At 41.1% G+C, this 20,070-nt stretch overlaps 1 protein-coding gene and 1 pseudogene across 1 annotated transcript in view; both read right to left on the reverse strand.

Moving 5' to 3' along the window:
• C12H6orf163 (chromosome 12 C6orf163 homolog) overlaps positions 1-20,000 on the reverse strand; it is a 57,863-nt gene extending 37,863 nt beyond the window's left edge. The window contains exons 1-4 of the mRNA XM_004264842.3: positions 16,926-20,000; positions 11,510-11,604; positions 9,968-10,075; positions 4,946-5,148 (exon numbers count right to left, since the gene is read on the reverse strand). Of these exons, the coding sequence (XP_004264890.1) occupies positions 4,946-5,148; positions 9,968-10,075; positions 11,510-11,604; positions 16,926-17,073 (554 nt within the window). The 5' untranslated portion in view covers positions 17,074-20,000. The remainder of the gene's footprint in view (positions 1-4,945; positions 5,149-9,967; positions 10,076-11,509; positions 11,605-16,925) is intronic.
• LOC105748964 (density-regulated protein-like) lies at positions 14,155-15,824 on the reverse strand (annotated as a pseudogene).
• Positions 20,001-20,070: the final 70 nt, after the last annotated feature.

Below are 20,070 nucleotides of genomic sequence, written 5' to 3' on the forward strand. Positions count from 1 at the left end.
TGGGCCCATACTTTGAGAACCACTGCTGAATGAATTCATAGGCCTCTGGTTATAATGTATACAATTATATAGAATTTATAGCAGCCAACTATAAACTCAATAGTAACTCAATGGTTAATATATTAACTCAAGGATTACTCAAACAAGTCTATGAGGCAGTTCAGTCTATGAGGCCTATTTTATAGATGAGGAACTGTGGCTCAGAGAGGTCAAGCAACTTGCTCAATTTCACTTAATTAGAAAAAGTGGCAAAACAAGTGCTACAACCCAGGCAGTCTGGGTTCAGGGCAAATCTCTTAGCCACTGAGATACACTTCTGTGGATATCTCCTGATACCTAGTTGGAATAGAACCTCTAAAGATTTGAGGATTAAAAAACCTACAAATGTTGAATTTGAGTATTTATGTTGTTAATAAAAACCCTCCCCTCTCTGCCTCCTAGTCTAATACAGTCCTTCCAAGACTTACCCCAGCTTCTACCCTCCAAGGTGCAGTTTTCTCATTGTCTCTGATTCTTTCAACTTGACTGTCAAACCTGATAGATTTTCCCAATCTGGAGGTAAACATCATTTGACCTGAGCCTCCAGCTGCTATGCTATTTTTCTCATTCCCTCTCCCACCAACTAGGCTATATCCGTTATTAATAAAAAGGGTCACCATTTATTGAGTACTTACTGTGTCCCAGGGACTGTGCTAAGCAATTTACATGCACTATATCTCATTTAATTTTCACCCACTGAAGCCGGTTCTATTTGTATTTATTATCTCTTATTATTCCCGTGTAACAGGTGAAGAAAGTGAGGCTTGGGGAGATAGTTATTGTTCAATGTCACACAATGGAGCAAATTGGAGAGTTCCCGCCCTTCAGTAGAACACATTGCCTGCTTCAATAGCATAAGAGATCACTATACATTTCTTATCAGGAGGGCAACACACTGAAAATAACATTTTAGAATTGTTATTCTGATAATATCAGGTAAACTGAATCCAAGTTGGGTGAAGTAGAGAGACCAATTTGTACTAGTTTGTAACATTCTGAGTGTACAATGATCTAAATTAATGATGAAAGAGAAAGGGATAGGAAGAAGGAGAGAAAGGGGGAAATCCAAGAAATATTACAAAGTCACAAGTGCCAGAATCCATTATTGCTAGGATTTAGGGGCTACAGAAAGAAGAGGAATCAAAACCAACTTCCTGATTCTCAGCCCAGGTCACAGGACAATAGAGGCATAGATAGTGTTCAGAAGGTGCGTCTACACAAAACCTTAGGATTCAGGCTGATGATTTATAACTTTAGGATGTTGGTGAGATTGTGGAGATGATGATCAGAGCCCATGGGGCTTAGATCAGAAGGCACTGGAAGGCATTTCCTTGAGCCGGCCCCAAATCCCCAAGGAGGAAGTTACACCCCTTCTCCAGAACCACGGCTCCATCACAAGCAGGTGTGAGCTTCCTACTAGGTCAGCCTGGCTTTCTCTGGACCCACACAGAGGTGGTGTCCATCTAAGAGGCTGACTAAAAAGCTCCACCAGAGCTGATCTCAGGTACATCTGCTCAAACTGTACCTTAGATGACACCAGCTCCCACCCTCCATGACAGCCCCCTTTAAACTCCTTACTACCAAAATCTGTTCTCGCTTAAAGGGATCTGATATTTTTTTAAATGTTCTTTCCAACTTTCGCCAGTTATTTTCCCAGTGTTGGTACAGCAAAAACCAACACTTCATTTCTCCATAGGCAATTCCTAAGTTACGCAGGGATCTGTTTCCAAAATTCATTTGTGCATCCAATGTTTGGAGAAACACTGAACGTAGCAGATCATTTGCCAGGTGAGCCCACAATGAGCTATTTCACTTGAACTACAGGGCTCTTAGCACTATTTTAATTAGCCATAACCAGTGTCCTTATAAGGAAAATATATTCTGATGTTCCACCTGAGACGCTGGGAACCTATTGCACCTGGTCTGCAGGAGGATTAGTGCTACCCATGCTGGGGCTGCAGACATCAGACGGGGCGGGGAGGAGAGGAGGCATCTCCAGAGTCCAACCTTCAGCAGCGCGTTTCTATCTCTGGGGTATTAATGCTCCCAACTTCCCTTAGCTCCGCCTCGTTAAACTCCCCACCTTCCCCTCCATGTGTTTGCTCATGCTGTCCCCACTCTTTTCAGTCCTTCACAAATGGGACCTCCTCCCTTCTCTCTAGGGCCCAAACCAAGACTAACTTCCTCCAAGAAACCCGCCTCACCACACAGCCCACACACTCTTTGCTTGATCTTTCCAGGACCGAGAACTCCTCCAGCACCCATGTGTTCTTTGCACAAGTCCCTCTAGCCTTGCTCAAAGGGGACAGCTATGCTTTACTTACTTCACATAATGTTGAGGCAAGAGCCTTATTCCTCAGTGCCCGAGCTCAGAACCACAGCCCCAGAAGGCACTTGATGAACTCTGGTGAAGTGAGCAGGGTGGCGTAAGGCAAGGTCACAAGCTTCGGTATCATACACACCAGGGTTTGTATCTTCTCCAGGTGACCTTGGGCAGTTGCTTAGTCTCTCTCTAAGACTCAGCGTGTTCATCTGAAGATACGAAAGATGACTGAATCCCCCAGGAAGGGATATGAGGATTCAATGAGAAGCATACAAAGGGCCTTGCATGTTCTAGTGTGGAATAAAGGGCAGCTGTCACCAGGAATTACAGCCATCACCACACACATTCCTGAGCAGTCATTTCAGTCATGCCTTTGCCTTGGGCAAGTAAATACTTAGAACTTTTCCGAGCAAGATGTTTATTTCTTTTTTCTTTTTTTTTTACCTTTAAGAGAAAGAGTACAGTGTCTCCTAGATAATCTGTTTAGAACTCAATCACCTCAACCCACAAAGAAAGTTTTCTGAGCATTTAACAAATTTGTCACAATATGTAAGTATTCTGAAGTCTTGAGTGAAAGTTTATAGCCAAGTAAGAGATCCACAGTGGAATTCTCAACAGTGGCCCTTCTCCATATATTAATTTCTGCAAATGCTCTAAAGAACGCTGGAATCTAGCAATGTCTCGAAATAAGACCTGGTGTGCTGCAAAGTGGGTTCAGCTGACTGGAACAAGCTTGAACCTTTGATAACTATTTAAAGAACACCCACCATGCGCGAGGTTCTCTGCCAGGCACCTGGAACACATCAATAACAAAATGGACATTCTAGATGGATATACTTAAAATAACAAGCATGGCAGTTCCCTAATCTTAGTCAACTGGCTTAATGAAAGGTGGCTGTTGAACCTAACAGAGGAAAGAGCCAAAGGGGGACAAAAGCAAAAGAGGGAAGGAGGAAGCAGGAGGCTGCCGGTGTGTGTGAAGAGAGGACCCAGAGGCTTCTTCAGGATGGACAGAGCTCCTGCAGACGGAGGGTGGGAAGCAGAGGGAGAGGAGAGCCACCTTCCACTGCTTTGGACCACAACTCGCTCAGGAGTAACCGCCTTCTCTAACTTTCTCCTGAAATCCTCTTTCCTCTTCCTCCTCTGCCTCACAGTGACTTACAGCCTGTGCAAGAAGGGGGGACCACCGAAGAAGCCGCGGCTGCAGCCTTCATTCCTATTTATCTGCACCCCCTACAGAATTTTACCTTTGGCCCTATTCTAAACAGTTCTAACAAGGACGATTTTACCCATTAATTATATACAAACAGATCTGTTAACTCAAGCAGCAAAGCAAGAGACAAGTCCTAGCCCAGGAGGTGGAATACAAAGGTTTCAGTTTTGGTCCTGCTGCTTCAGCTACATGAGCTTGGTCAGGTCGCTGAACACCTGGAAACCGAGGTTCTCTCTTGGCCACTAGGGCTCCGGATTGCTGTCCTGTTCAAACTGGCCAATTCCATCAAATGTTCATTACATATTATAAAATGGTTCCTTTGGTATTTTTCACACATATATATATGATCCAATTTATGTAAAAATTATTTCAGATTATGCACATATATAAGGCTGTAAATACATCAAAAGGGCACAGAAGGATACAGACCCCGTTCTTCAAAATGATTGTCTCTGGGAGACAGGGACGGGGTAGGAAGCAGTGAGTTGGGACTTTGCAATTTTTGCTCTCTATATTTCCATAAGGTCAACTTCGTTTACAGCATTATGACTTGTGTAATAAGAAAAAGACCAAAAGTAACCCATCCACAGTAGTGTATGGTATGGGCTAGAGAATGTGAAGACTGACTTATATGTGTCTGTGGAAAAGTATTTCTTGATTCCTCTCCGTCCCTAAAACTGGAGATATAGAATGAAAAACACAATTTTTCGAACAGTAGTTATCTCGCGAGAGGGGGGAAAGGAAGGAAATGAGGTTGAGGAAGAACATGGGACTTTTTAATCCCTTCAGATGGCTGGTAGGCCCTTGAGTATTCGTGTTATTTTTCTTTAAACCACACACACACACACACACATATTCTACAATACACTATATATTGTTCTCTATGTTTGATATATTCCATAATAAAAATGTAAAAACAGGGCTTCCTTGGTGGTGCAGTGGTTAAGAATCCACCTGCCAATGCAGGGGACACGGGTTCGATCCCTGGCCCGGGAAGATCCCACATGCCGTGGAGCAACTAAGCCCGTGTGCCACAACTACTGAGCCTGCGCTCTAGAGCCTGCAAACCACAACTACTGAAGCCCATGCGCCTAGAGCCTGTGCTCCACAACAAGAGAAGCCACTGCAATGAGAAGCCCGCGCGCCGCATTAAAGAGTAGCCCCTGCTCACCGCAACCAGAGAAAGCCCGTGCACAGCAACAGAGACACAATGCAGCCAAAAATAAAAATAAAAAATAAGTAAATTTTTAAAAAAATGTAAAAACGCAAAATCTGGGAAATATCCACCTATGTGCTTCAACCTTATCCCTTCCTCCAAGTTGATTCTGACAGAGTAAGACACTGATTTGCAGGGGTGCCCCCTGGAGTACCTTCTCTGGGCCTGGATCTCCTCCTGGGCTATGTGCCTCTCCTGGGCCCGGGCTTCCTCCACAGCCTGGACTTTCTCCTGGTGGCACTCCATCATGATCCTCTGGATCTTGCGGACCATGCGTTGCTCGGCAGCCAGGCGTTCTCGCTGCAGTTCTTGCTCCATGTTTTGATGCAACTCCATCTTGGTCTTAGATACCATTTCCTTAAGCAACAGAAAAACTAGGTTTAGGTGTTACAGCTTTGATGTTTAAAAACGTTATTCAAATCATAATTCATCTGCCCGATGGAATGTACACCAGTTAAGCCTAATGATTTAAAAGAAGAGTGTATTTAAAAAAGAAGCAGACTCACAGATACAGATCTAACTAATGTTTACCAGTGGGGAGAGGGAAGGGGGAGGGGCAATACAGGGGGTGGGGAAAAAAGGGGATTATGGACTTGTATGAAATCAGGTGTGTGAAACTTCTGAATATTGTAAAGCACCATAGAATTTAAAATCTTTCATTCAATAAAAAAATATTTTTTATAAAAGTAAAGGAATACAGAAAAAAACGGAAAAAGAAAAAAACTGGAATGGTATATCCATACCATGGAATATTACATGGCCATTAAAAGGAAAAAATAAAAAGAGTGTATACTATATGGAAAAGTTTCATTTATAATGATAAGTAAAATCAGAAATGCACAAACTAGCATAAAATACGTATATAGATAATATTGGAAAGGAATTGCAAAAAGAAAAGTAATTGGGTCACAGGTATTTTTTCTTGATTGTCCAAATATTCTATAATGTCCTATTACCTTTACCCATGATTAGAAATACAGAACATGATACTGCTTTAGGAAGTCAGTCCTGGAAAATGGCAGAAATAATGACTATGAGAGTCTCCCGGGTAGGAGGACACCTGAGGCCCGGGCAGCAAGCACCGCACACGACCGCAGTCACAGGAAGCTGCCTGCCAGTCCCCACTGTCGTTCTGGAGCATTCCAGCTCATTCGAGCTGAGGGGCTCTTCCTCGTTCACAAAGGGGACGGGAGCAAGGGCTCCACTGCGCCAAGGTAGAAGGACCTGTGGAGCCTTCAGCCGAGTAAAAAGAGGAGGCACTTGCCAAACCAGGACCTGAGGGAAACAGGCTCCCAAGGAAAACCCTGTATCCCTGGAAATGTCCACTGACAGCACAGTGTGACAGGCACAGTGCTAGGACCGATGCTACAGACAGAAGGAGGCTGGAATCCCCCTCGGGACTCACTGCCTAGCAGAGGAGACCCAGACCCCATCCTGCAACCAGTGGTTTAACAGAAACACATGCCAGAAAGGAGGGGCAATTAATTCCATCCAGGAGTTTCAAAACTTTCATTTAAAGGTCAGTTTGTATCTGTTTCAGAGATAAGAGAGAACATAAAGAAATAAAGGTGCTCAATATTCTGTGATAACCTAAATGGGAAAAGGATTTGATAAAGTACAGAAACATGTATATGTATAACTGAATCACTCTGTTGTATACCTGAAACTAACACAACATTATAAATCAACTCTGCTCCAATATTAAACAAAATTAAAAAAAAAAAAAAAAGAGAATAGGGGCTTCCCTGGTGGCACAGTGGTTGGGAGTCCGTCTGCCGATGCAGGGGACGCGGGTTCATGTCCCGGTCCGGGAAGATCCCACATGCCACGGAGCGGCTGCGACCGTGAGCCATGGCTGCTGAGCCTGTGCGTCTGGAGCCTGTGCTCCGCAACGGGAGAGGCCACAACAGTTGAGAGGCCCGCGTACCGGAAAAAAAAAAAAAGAATAAAAACAAAAGAAACTAAGTTATTTCACAGAGTGAGTCAGTGGAAGAACTAGGAACAAAAGCAGGATTCTCGCCCACCAGCTTCTCGTTTCATTGCTGGCTGTGATGCTGGGGTCTTTCCAGAGATTCATCAGTTTATTTTCCTTCCAGAAACGCCGTCCGGGCTTATAAGACAGTGAGGTTCCTCCCTCCCTCCTCCTCCCTGTCTCCCAGAGACAATCACTGAGCAGGGAATGGAAGGTTCTGCTACAGGCAATAAGCCTGAGTCTCTATCTTGTAGTCAGAGGCCGTTGTTTAACGCCTTAGGGGATATTTTAACTCTTAGGGATTATTTCTGGGTTTTCAAGTACATTTTCAGTAACTGAGATTGCTGAATGGTTGAACCTTAGATAGATGAAGTATTATCATAATACATTTCTATTTGAATCATAGAATTTAAAAATGACACACCAGCCCTTTATTTTGACTGGGTTCTGAACAAGGATTCAGAGAATTAAACCCTGTCCCTCTTTTATGTAATGGTTTAATAAAACCAAAATCATTTTACTGCCTCATACAGCATGTCCAATACCTATTTAAAGCTACGAAAAAATAATTCAATGACCTACTGTTTGGCGGTGTTCTTACTCAATGGAAAGCCTCCCAGTTAAATTACTTTTACTGAAATGCATTTTGAGTGAATCAGCCTCTACCTGGAGATAAGAGACAGCCTCATGAAATCCATGCTCTTCACTGTGCAGATGTTTGACAGACCTTCCTTTATTACACAATGCCTCCCTCATGAGAAGTTTCTCTCAGGTATCACATGGAGGAAGATCTGGGCCATCTGAGTACCGGATTTGTTTTTACCTCATGGACATGGTGATTCATAGCACTTTCCTCTGTGCATTGACTGTCAGAAAGCTCAAGGGCCAGCTATGGTAACTGCACAGGACCTCGTGGCATACAGACATTTCTAAGTTTCGGATTCACACCTGACTTCATTCTATTTCCTACTCTCATTTTCCCTTAGCTTCCATTTTATTATTTACTTTTTAATATTATTGTATTTGAATAAGATAATATTAGCACCTTTTCAAAATCCTATCTATCCATTGGACAAGACCTGGAAATTTTATTTAACAGCAAGCATCTGACACCCAAATTCTTAACATCTCAGAAGAGCAATACCTGGTGATTTCTACGTCCCAGAATGTAATGCTGTTTGGTTCTAGAAGAATTTGGTTTTCTGCTCTCTATACGGGTAATCTCAAACTTTAATATGAGAAAATATGTGTGACTTTATATGTGTTTATATCCAACTTTAATATATGTGAGAACCACATGGGCTGCTGGGTAAATACGCTGCCAATGACTCTGTAGGTCAGGTGGAGCCCAGGAATCTGCAGGTAAGTAGGCTCTAAGGAGGTGGTTCAGAGACACCCCCTGAGGAGCAATAGCGATGTCTGTCTGAGGACCCTACAGCTGAAACAACCCTCCACATCCCTCTTAGACAAATCACTCATTCATAATAATAATAAAAAAAAAAAAAGCCCCTGAGACTTTTTTAGAATAATTTGGAAAGGTCAACCTCCCTCTTTAAACTTTTTTAGGACTTCTTCTATTTTAACACTAAGTGCATCAACTCAACACAAAGACTATATGGGGTACCATCAAATTACCTAGAGCAAGACTAGGAGGCAAGCTCCTTGCAACAGGCATCACTTCTAAGCTACCCTTGCCTCATCACACCCTAATGCCAGGAGGGATATTTAAAATGTGGATCCTCTGGCTGCAGCACAGGACAGGGTCCTAGAGGCCCACACCCATGGAAACGGTTGCCCCTTCAAATTGCTGGGCTGCGGGAGGTCCAGGGTGGTGAAGGTGTTAGGGGCCCGGGGAGTGGTGATTTACCAATTGATAGAGGAGTATTTCACTATTCAAGAACCAGTGTGGCCATTCCAGTCCCAGCTAGCTGAGCAGCAGGTCTATCTGGACATGCTATAAACGCTCCTCCTGTTTCGGAGTGAAATCAGGGATGGCCACTGGAGCCAAGCAGGGAGGGTCAACCGTCCCTTAGGAGCCCTGGGGTGGAGCTCCCTTTCCTGCCAGAAAGTTTTCTGAGAACAGTCTATTTAATCTCACCTGGTACAGAGCTGACACATGGCAGGTGCTCACGGCCGAAACAAGAGACAAAAGGGCCCATGGTCCCTGAACTGTTTATTCGTTATGTTCTTATTGAATTAGGCCAAACCTGGGTCCACACTTCTGCCACTTTCCCTCCAGCCTCTGCCCAGGAATCATTACACCTGCATCGTGCCCTGTTCTGTCCCTCCTGTGACCCACATGTGAAAATAGTTCTGTTTTTTCCTTTGAGCAGAGTTTGGGACTGAACTGTGTGAGGAACCCCTGGGTCTCTGCCTGGACAGTTTACTGACTACCCAGAGTCGTGTACTGGAACAAGTTACAGGCTGGAAAGAGTTCCCCTCATTGTGTGACCTCTGGTCCTGCAGGAAATACCTGAGAAACAGAGGTCCCTCTTGGCATTGCGGTAAACGCAAACTTAGGAAAAAGGATGCAATCAGAGAGCTCAGGAGAAGGGAGAGAAGCGCCTGCTTCCTCTGTTCAGCCCGTTTTCACACTTACAAAGTCAAGGCACCGTCCTGGCACCGGAACAAGGGTGGTAGTGAGGCAGACACACCCTTATGAAGGCTGCAGGCAGATGGCGATCACATATTCAACAAGTAATCAATCCTCCAATCTATTTACTTACACCAGTGCTAGGTGGTGATGCTGTTAAAGAGGGCGGAGTGACCAGGACAGTGTATGGGTAGCAGGACAGAACTGATCAGGTAAGGTCTCCCTTGACCAGTGATGTCTGATGAAGTGCAGGAAGAACATTCTGGCAAAGTCCCCAAGGTGGGAAAGAGTGTGGTGCATACAGGTTTGAGGGTCCAGGAGAAGGGCACTGAGAGGAGGAAAGAGAGCCAGTGGCAAGGGATGTAGAGTGCAGGCAGGGGTGCCTCCTTCATACCTTAACCCCATAAAGGTTTGGGTTCATTATATCAAAGGCCATTCATTATGCTTCATTATGCCAAAGGGATTCTCTTGCACCCATGCATCACTGTTGCCATGGAGTCCAGCATATCTTCTGTGAAAATCCTGGGCCTCCCAACCAACCTCCATGGAACACGCCAGAGCTTTTCACTAAAGTACCGCTAAAAAGACAACAAACAAGCCACTATAAAAACCTGTAAATCTTTTTGATGTTCCTCTTTCAGAATCTGGATTTTCATTTTGTGCATGTCATTTGCTTCTTCAAGGGCTTTCTTCACTGCTTCTCTTTGGCGTTCATCTGCCTTTGAAAGAGTTCATTTATTTATTAATATGTATCAGGTTTTCATGTTTAATGAAAACTAGCAACCACCCTGGGGCCCCTGACTACTGGCTCTGTTCCCATCTCAAACCTCCCATAGCAAACTAGGCCTCAGCCAGAGATGCCCTAACACGGCCCAAACCGTGGCTAAAATCACTGTTTCAGGAATTGCTAAGGAGAGCTTTACTGCAGCCTGCTGGGTTGTCTTTTTTCTTTGGCACTTTATTTCTTGCTTGATTGACTATCAAAGTCATGTATGCTCATCGCAGAAAATCTGGAAAATACAGAGAAGTGGAAAAATGCACAAAGCCTGAAATTACTGAGAAGGGAGGCTGAGTACCATCCCAGATCCCCTGCATCAGGGTCTTCAGGAAGAGGTTTCATTATTTTATTTCAAGAGAATGCCCAGAACATTAGTTATATTTAAATTGTATATTGTTATATTTAAATTGTACATTATTCACAAAAGCATTCTCTTGTGTTAGGGTAGTTAATTAATGGCTCACAATCAATTTAAATTTTATTATTATTGATAAGGATACATATCTAGTAAGATTTTTATTTCTATTACCCTTTGCACTGGAGCATTTTATACTTTCGAAGTACTTTAATACAAAGCTTTTGCTGGGACTAATGCTGGGCAATTCCAACACTCTTTGCTATGATGTTTACTTTATAGAGAAACCGAGAAATAATGTTCTAGCACTGTGGGTTGTCCTGCTCTCAAGGAGCGCTAGTTTTCTTTAGGAAGTCACGTATGGCATTTTCTCTCTAACTGGAAGAAGTGGGAGCTGGAGGATTGAGATTCTGCTTCGCTGAAGTGTCTGGGATCTGACCGTGAGCCCCAAGACCCTCAAATTGCCTCCACGGCCCTCGGCAGTCGCATGGACAAGGTGTCAAGGACTTTGGAGCGAAGGGGTGCTGGGAGAGGGGGTGAAAAGGAGAGTCAGCTATGACGCAGCATTTGGAAAAAACAGGCACTTAGGGGCATTACACACTGCACAAACGAATGGTCTACTATATATTAAATATTAAGCAATAATAAACAACTACAACAAGAATGTCTTTTTAAAAAGGTTTTAATCCCATGAGAATAAAGGGAGCAGGCAGGAGTCATCCACACAGAGGGGCAATTTAGACAGAAGGAAGCTCCTGATGATCTCTACTTCTTACTGAGCACCTACTGTGTGCCGGGCACATTATTTCATTGAACTCTCTCAATAATCCTACAGAGTGAGTATTACTGTTCCTCTTTTACATTTGAAGACGCCAAGACTACGGAATTGAAGAACTTGCTACCCTGGTCCCACAGACGCCAGCATTCAAGTCGGTTCTGCCTGACTCCACTCTTTCATACAAATCCAAAACGTGAAAGAACCACAAAGATGCATTCAGGTTGATTTCCAACTTCCTTTACCTTAGCCCATACGGCAGCTTCTGCTTTTGCAATACGTTCTTTGAGTAAAGCTTCTTGAAACTGCTCTCCTTTATTCAGAATATCTGTCCCAATATCTGTGTGTTTGAAGAGAAAAAAGAAATCACAAATATCCACAGACTGTTTCTTGGCTTTCCTTTTCACTGTTATCGAGTTATTTATTAGAGTTATCTAAGAAATATATCCTTTCAGGAAATGTCAGTCTTTAAAGATACCCATGAAAGGGGTAAGTTCTTTTCTAACTGATTAAGAGGGAACTCACAGCACTGTGTATCAGACCCACTCCACAGGGAGGCAACTGGGGAAGTAAAATAAAAAGTAAAATAAAAAGTAAAATAAAACTACACACCAAAGAAAAAAAGTACATGTAAGGTCTGTACCTGAATTAACAGTATTGATCCAACACCAATTTCCTGGTTTTGACAGTGTAGCAGCATTATGTAAGGCATCAATGAGAGAAGCTGGATGGGAACTCTCTGTTCTATTTTTAAAACTTATCAGTCTTCAACTATTTCCAAATAAAAAACTATTAAAATATGTAAAAAATATTTTAAAACTTAAAAGAAAACCCCACAAGCTGAGGGCCGATTCTGAAGGTTCTAATTTACCGGGTCTGTGTTGGATTAGTATTGTAATAGGGAAGAACAAATCTGACTCCATATTAGATCTGTTTCTTTTACTTTAACCTTTGTATTCTATTGTTTTGCTTAGAGTTAAGAATGTTGCCTACAGCCTGAAATTTACAGGATAGCCCATTCTCAAGGTTCTGACCTTTAAAGGTGTTAACACTTCCCCATTCATATAGAGATAAAAAGTTGCAGAACAGAGAATAAAATTTGTCTTGTTGGAGGTTACAGTAATATCATGACCTGACCTACCCAGACAGCTGCAAGAACAAAGGATTCCTGCACCAAGAAGTCTGCAACAACCAGCCACCCCCCACCGCCCCTTTTAATATAAAAGAAGCCTGATTTCTGAATGGGGTACCATGGTTCTCTAGGACGTTAGTCTGCAATCTTCTGGGTCTGCTGGCTTTCCAAATAAAGTCGTTATTCCTTGCCCTGAGTCACTTGATTTACGGGCCTGTAGTATGGTGAGCAGAACAGGTTTGGACTCGGTAACAGTACTTTTTTTTTTTTAATGGGTAAATTTGCTTTATCAGATAAATTCACAGTTAATGCAGAATTTCACTTTCTTAATTTATATTAAAGATTAAAGATAATGTATCTTTATTATACATACTAAGATTTCAATTATTTTAAAACCCACTAATTCATTTAATATTGCAATTTGCATGGCAATAAACAATGAGTTCTAACTTTCTTAAAGGTGTGTATAGCAATTTAAAATACAATGAGTCTTCTTTTCAGTTTGTAGCACCTGACTTAAGACCTTTATAAAAACAGATTTTAAATTCATTTAATGTACTCATTAAGATTCATTATCACTGTTTCTCTTGTAAGGAAAACAAATTTCAATTGCTATTTCCCAGACTATATTGAGCAATGGTGTATATTATTTTCAAATGGTTAGCAGAATTTTACTCACATAAATTTATAGCCAGAAAAAGAACTCAGCTTCTCTGAATGCCTATCCACTCAAAACAATGAAAATAATGTATAAAATGGATTTGAGGGTCTGACCTCCTATTTAACATTATCAAACACTTTCCGAGTATTCCTAGAAAATATTTTAAAATATATGCAAATATTCTACCATATGACAAACCATCATTTCTTTAACCATTTCCCAATTGTTCATCTTTATCATTTGTAATTTTTTTACATCATGAATAGCACTTTGAAGAGCACCCTCAACCACAGCTTTAAGCCAGACATTATATCTTTAGGATAATGTCAAGAAGTGGGTCATGGGCTTCCCTGGTGGCGCAGTGGTTGGGAGTCCGCCTGCCGATGCAGGGGACGCGGGTTTGTGCCCCGGTCTGGGAGTATCCCACATGCCGCGTCCATGAGCCATGGCCGCTGAGCCTGCGCGTCCAGAGCCTGTGCTCCGCAACGGGAGAGGCCACAACAGTGAGAGGCCCGCGTACCGCAAAAAAAAAAAAAAAAAAAAAAAAGTGGGTCAAACAGTGCAGATGGTTTTAAGGCTTTTAATATACTTTACCAAATAATCTCCAGAACAGCTTAAACAACTATTACCAACAATATGTTAATAGGCCCACAAAGTGAACTTGGCTGGTAACAGTGAAGCAAATTCAACTACAGATCCATGAGATGCTCAAGCATCTCAAAACTATCATACCAAAGGAGCAAGGAGACAGTTATCACTGGTGATGAAGCCAAATTCAAATTCTTCAAAATATCACTCAGCTTAACAACAAAAAAATCATGATTTGATTAAATCATGATTATTTAAAAATAATCAACAGAAAAGCTTTCCACAGAAAGTCGTTTTTTCAAAAATGTCCCCCCGATGCAGGGGACACGGGTTCATGTCCCGGTCCGGGAAGATCCCACATGCCACGGAGCGGCTGGGCCCGTGAGCCATGGCCGCTGGGCCTATGCGTCCGGAGCCTGTGCTCCGCAGCGGGAGAGGCCACAGCAGTGAGGGGCCCGCGTACCGCAAAAAAAAAAAAAAAAAAAAAAGTTAAAAAGAAAACGTCAGTACCAAATGACCAAAATTTTTTATTTGACTAAATTCTATTTCATGCATAAGCATGACACCCTCTCCTGTTTATTAGACTTTGGCAATAAAAAAAAAAAAGCAGCCTTGTACAGAACAGTGAAAATGCCAGGGGTGAGGGTAGGCTACAGTTTTACTGTAGGATAAATATATATATATATATATATATTTTTTTTTAAAGACCTCTTTCCCTTTGGCCATATCAACAATCAGTTCAGATCATTAAATACAGACAAATTTTCAAAATCGCTTCTTCACTTCTCCACGATCTTCAATGCTATTATCATCCACTTCTGGCCATTTTTCCTGAATGCCATCACTTATGTCATCTGTAAAGTCTCCCTGAATGCTGATTTCATCCTCCCGTATTACTAAGGCACCCAGGAGAATTTCTGAGCAAAAATCCTTTGTGCTTCTTCAAGATCGATTTCAAAAGTTGCAAGGCCACACACTCTTGTTACATATTTCTTCTTTGCTCTGGGAATTTTGGCTATCGTAACCTTTTGTAGTACAGTCTTCTTTTTTTGTTTTGTTTGACCCCTTCCACCTCTTTTGTTTTTTCTTCTCTTCCTCTTCCCCTGCTGTTCCTTGACCCTCACTTCTTGTTCCAGCTTCTCGTTCGGGTGAATTTTCTACAGTAAGTTTTGCAAACTCATTTGATAAATTCTTCTCTAACCATTGTCGACATTTAGCAACATCAGACATATATTCACAGTACTCTGTTGGTAATGAATAGACTCCGCAGTAAAGGATTCGAAGTGGGTAAGCTGCATCTAACTTGGTATTGCTCCTCGGATCTCCTTTGCAATCATGCCCACCGGATTCAGAAATGTCAGCAGCCATTTCAAAACCCTGGTGGTCGCACAGTCTCCGCCATTTCCACGCTCGCCACTACCACCAGCTGAAGTGACACATGAGACTCCTCTTCCCCGGCCAGAGCCGCCCAAGAGCTCGGTAACAGTATTAAATCCAATGAGTCTGTGTTTGGATTTAAAAGTTCTGTAGGACACTGCCAGGGTTGAGAACTACCCTATGCAATACTCATTAGCATTTATACAGACATTTCAACATGCTTTAATTTATTCACTTAATGTTTGGATTCAAATATCCTAGGAGGCATAAGGAATCAACCAATAAAAGCATATTAAGAATAGATATCCACTGCTCTGGGTGTAAAAGGTCAAATCATTATAGAGATAATAATTAATAAGTCATACTAAACAGTTACTAAAAGTTAAAATCAGTTATCAGTTTTGGTATTGATATTTTTAGAGGATGATCCCAATTTGATCTCCCGCTACATTTTAGCTTTTTCAAAACACCGTCCATTCTCTAGCTTCTTACATGTTCAAAGATCAGGAGTGAAATTTAATCACCACTAATTTAACATATTAAGGAAGAGGGGATATGAGAAGTATTTTGAGAGTTCTTAGGAAAACACTTTTAAGGCTTAAAGTCAGACTGAAAAATCTGACAGAGATGAGGAGAGAAGGAAACCTGTAATTACAACTTGATTTGCTTACTAGAAGTGTATATATGGGGGGGAGGGATAAATTGGGAATTTGGGTTAACAGATACACACTACTATATATAAAATAGATAAACAAGGACCTACTGTATAGCACAAGGAATTATACTCAGTATCTTGTAATAACCTATGATGGAAAACAAGCTGAAAAAGAACATATATTTATATAAAAGAATATATATTTTATATAAAATATTTTATATAAAAATTTAAAATATTTATATAAATTTTTATATTTATATATATAAAATGAATCACTTTGCTATATACCTGAAACATGGTAAATCAACTATATTTCAATAAAAATTTTTTAAAAATACAAAAGGATTTAAAAGAGGAAGAAAAAGAAGTGTATATATAGTACATATTCTGTTACCCAGATCTACCTACTTTTATGTCACCAGCTACTAATATAGTTTTACCATATGCTAACGCATATATATGGAATCTAAAAAAAAATGGTTCTGATGAACCTAGTGGCAGGACAGGAATAAAGACGCAGACATAGAGAATGGACTTGAGGGTGGGGAGGGGGAAGGGTAAGCTGGGAGGAGGTGAGAGAGTGGGATGGACATACATACACTACCAAATGTAAAATAGATAACTAGTGGGAAGCAGCCGCATAGCACAGGGAGGTCAGCTCTGTGCTTTGTGACCACCTAGAGGTGTGGGATAGGGAGGGTGGGAGGGAGACGCCAAGAGGGAGGGGATATGGGGATATAAGTATACGTACAGCTGATTCACTTTGTTATACAGCAGGAACTAACACACCATTGTGAAGCATTATACTCCAATAAAGATGTATTAAAAAAATATAGTTCCTTTCACCCATGTATTAAGGTATTACTTAGAGATATTTCCTCTCCTGTGTGTATGGAAGGTGCCCAATTATGAGGAAGGGCAAAAAGAACTCTCAGTTACTATTATGTGCCAGACTTTAGAATAGGTACAAATATTTCATTAAAGCCTCAAGACAAATCTGCAAGGTAAGTATTAACATACCTATTTACATATAAGGAGACAGACTGAGAGACTAAGCATACTGTCAAGGCACACAACTGGGAAGTGGAGAACTGGATTTCAACCCACATTCTTCTCATGCCAAACAGACACCCCTGCAGGACAAGCAACTTTGATCAGGAGGGCTGATCAAAGTCTACACATCAGGAAGAATGTCATATAATGCTATGAAACATTAGAACAAAGAAAAACAGCAAAGTCACTTACCCAGTATATCTTTGTGAGTGTAAAAGCGTGTCTTAAATGGCTTGTACTCATGGATCTGTTTGAAGATTTTCCCAAAGGGGGCTGGTGGAATTATCTTATTACATACAGCACAGCAAACAAAGTTTGTGTAATTCGGATTTCTGATCATAATTAAATTTGTCTTTTACTACGTACAGCCAAAACACTCTTTTAGGATCAGAAAAAGTAATTTTAAGAAAAGCTAGATGTTTGAGAAAGCTGGAAGAGGTTCAAGGTTTGAAGATAATGCTAGAGGCCTGCAAGGATTAAATGATTTGCCATGATTAGGTAGTGGTTATGTGCCTAATGGTAAAGAATGGTAATGAAAGCCTCTGCCATTATAAGGTCTGGGTACTGGATTTGGGAAGATTTAAGCAGTTGCTCCCTCCTAGACTCTAGATTAAACTGTTAACTTACTTAGCAACTGTTGCTAGGTAAGACAAGCTTTGCTCATAAAAGCGACTAGAAATAATGACTAAAGGGAACATGGTACAGCTGTTCATTTCCCAGATACCTTCTGTATTAGTTTCCTTCTGGGGTTGTAACAAATTACCACATATTTAGTAGCTTAAAACCACACAAATTTATTCTCTTGCACTTCCGGAGGTCAGAAGTCCAAAATGAGTCTTATGGGGCTAAAATTAAGATGTTAGCAGCACCGGTCCTTCTGGAGGCTTTAGGGGAGAATCTGTTTCCTTGCCTTTTCCAGCTTCCAGAGGCCACCCACGTTCCTTGGCCCATGGACTCACATCAATATAGCCTTTTCTCTTCCTGTTTTCAGGGTGACATTGCTTCTCCCTCTGATCATCTGCCTCCCTCTTATAAGGACTTCTGTGATTCTATCAAGTCCACCCAGATAATAAAGGATAATTTCCCCATCTCAAAATCCTGAACTTAATCACATCTGTCAAGACCCTTCTGCCATATAATGGAACATATTCACAGGTTCTAGGGATTAGTATCCAAACATCTCTGGGGTCGCTGGGGGAAAAGGAGTATTATTCAGCCTGCTATACTTTCTGTTAAATGGTTTGTTTTAAAGAATTGACTTTTGGGGCTTCCCTGGTGGCACAGCGGTTGAGAGTCCGCCTGCCGACTCAGGGGACACAGGTTCGTGCCCCGTTCCGGGAAGATCCCACGTGCCGCAGAGCGGCTGGGCCCGTGAGCCATGGCCGCTGAGCCTGCGCGTCCAGAGCCTGTGCTCGGCAGCGGGAGAGGCCCGCGTACCAAAAAAAAATTTAAAAAAAAGAAGTGATTTTTTAGGCCAGAAAAGGAGGGAGTTTAATTTTTTTCAGGTTATCTATAAATATGTTTTTGTGCCATGGCAATAAAACTGGGAAATATCACAAGTGTCTTAAAGGAAAATTTACTTTCATTAAGCAAGCACTCAAAATTACTAAGCTTGGTTTTAAAAATCAGAGTTAACTAATTTGTTGTCCTTGTTTTAAAATGGAAAGTCCTACATCTCAAGAACCCCCTTGATGCCTGGCAAACTGGGACAGATTGGTCACCCGATAAGGGTATAAAATAATAAGTAACTTCACTGTTTACGTCAGGAAATTCTTATCAACTTGTCAGTTGAACTGCTCGCTCCTCTGGGCAAATAGCTCTTCTATCAGAAGAGACTGCTTCCCTGGGCAAAGAGGTCGCTTACACCTTATCAAAGGTTCACTTACCAAGACTTGCTTCAAGACTGAATCTCTTATGTTACTGAGTTTGCCCAATCTCAATCAGATTCCTGCACTGGAAAACATTCCTCCTACCACTTGAACCCAGACTACAAAAGGCTGTAATTATCTTGCCCTGAGCATTCCCTCCTTAGACAACTGACTCTGTCAAAGTGGCATTTTCCTTTAGAGAAGGAATGAAAACATCAACACACAGCCAGGCAGCCTTTGACACTGCACACAGAAAGACTGTGCTACAGAACTTGTAACCACCCTGTAAATAGTATCACAGTTACTTGCTCCTAAAATTCAATGGGTTTCTTCCCTTGCACTACTTTTCACAGCTGTGTGCCTTGCGGAATCTACTGCTACCCTGGTTCATTCACACACGTCACATGGCTTAAGGCCGCCCTCTGTCCAGTTCTGGATGCCCTTCTTTGCTGCAATATCTCCTGATAGCTCACCTAACTAATAACTCCCTCACCAAATAGCAACTTATTTTGTTGACTACTAGAAGAACTCTAAAGACAATGATGTGACATTAAATGCGTAAGTTGAAAACAGAAGAACTCTAGTTCTTTAATAACCAACAGCAGAAGATAATACTTTAAATTAAAAGGCATTTTATACCTCCTAAGTGCATTTTAAACTACTTTAAGTGTACTATACAGAGACACCTAGCAAAGAAATATTTAGGGCTCAGTAGTAAAGACTTAATTTAGTTGCATGTAGATAATTAGCTAAGCTCTTTAATATTTACAAATCAGACATAATTACATTTTCATGTATCTTGCAAAACCACAATAAAGCACTGGAAATTAAATATTACATTATGATGATAAACTCTGCCTATGCAATTATTTTACTTGTTAATAATAAATGAAACAAAATTTCAGAGGTGAGATTTATTACTGAGCTCCAATTCCAATGATTTGGAGAATGCGGTAAATATCTAGAAATGAAACAGGTCTAGAACACTCATCAGAAAGGTATATATATATAAGGTAAACCCATGTTCTTATGGTTATTTTAAAAGTAGACCTTCTTTTCTTATCTATTGAGTAGTTCTAGTTTTTAAATAACTGTAAGAACATTTGGTCTACATTTATAATATCACTGTAACATTTACAAAAACCAAAACAGATAATGGTTGTAGTCAAATAAAAACATCATACTCAGTATAACATACTTTCTTTTTAAAAAAAGAAAAACTCCAATTACTTTGGGTTATTCTCTCATTTAATCTTTATTTTAGTAGTTGAATGGGAGTATCTTTTCAATTAAAATTCTGGACCAAAATTAGCTGAAATGGAAAATCGAAATATAAGACCCATCTGTGACTCTGTAAAAACTATTTGTTTTTAACTGCAGGCTTTACGATAATTTACAATTGTTTTTTTCTTTACAAATATAGGTTCTATGCCAGGTAGAAAATGAACACTGTCCTTGCAAACAGCAAA

The sequence above is a fragment of the Orcinus orca genome, chromosome 12 (genome assembly GCF_937001465.1).
Source record: "Orcinus orca chromosome 12, mOrcOrc1.1, whole genome shotgun sequence".
NCBI classification, from domain to species: Eukaryota; Metazoa; Chordata; class Mammalia; order Artiodactyla; family Delphinidae; genus Orcinus; species Orcinus orca.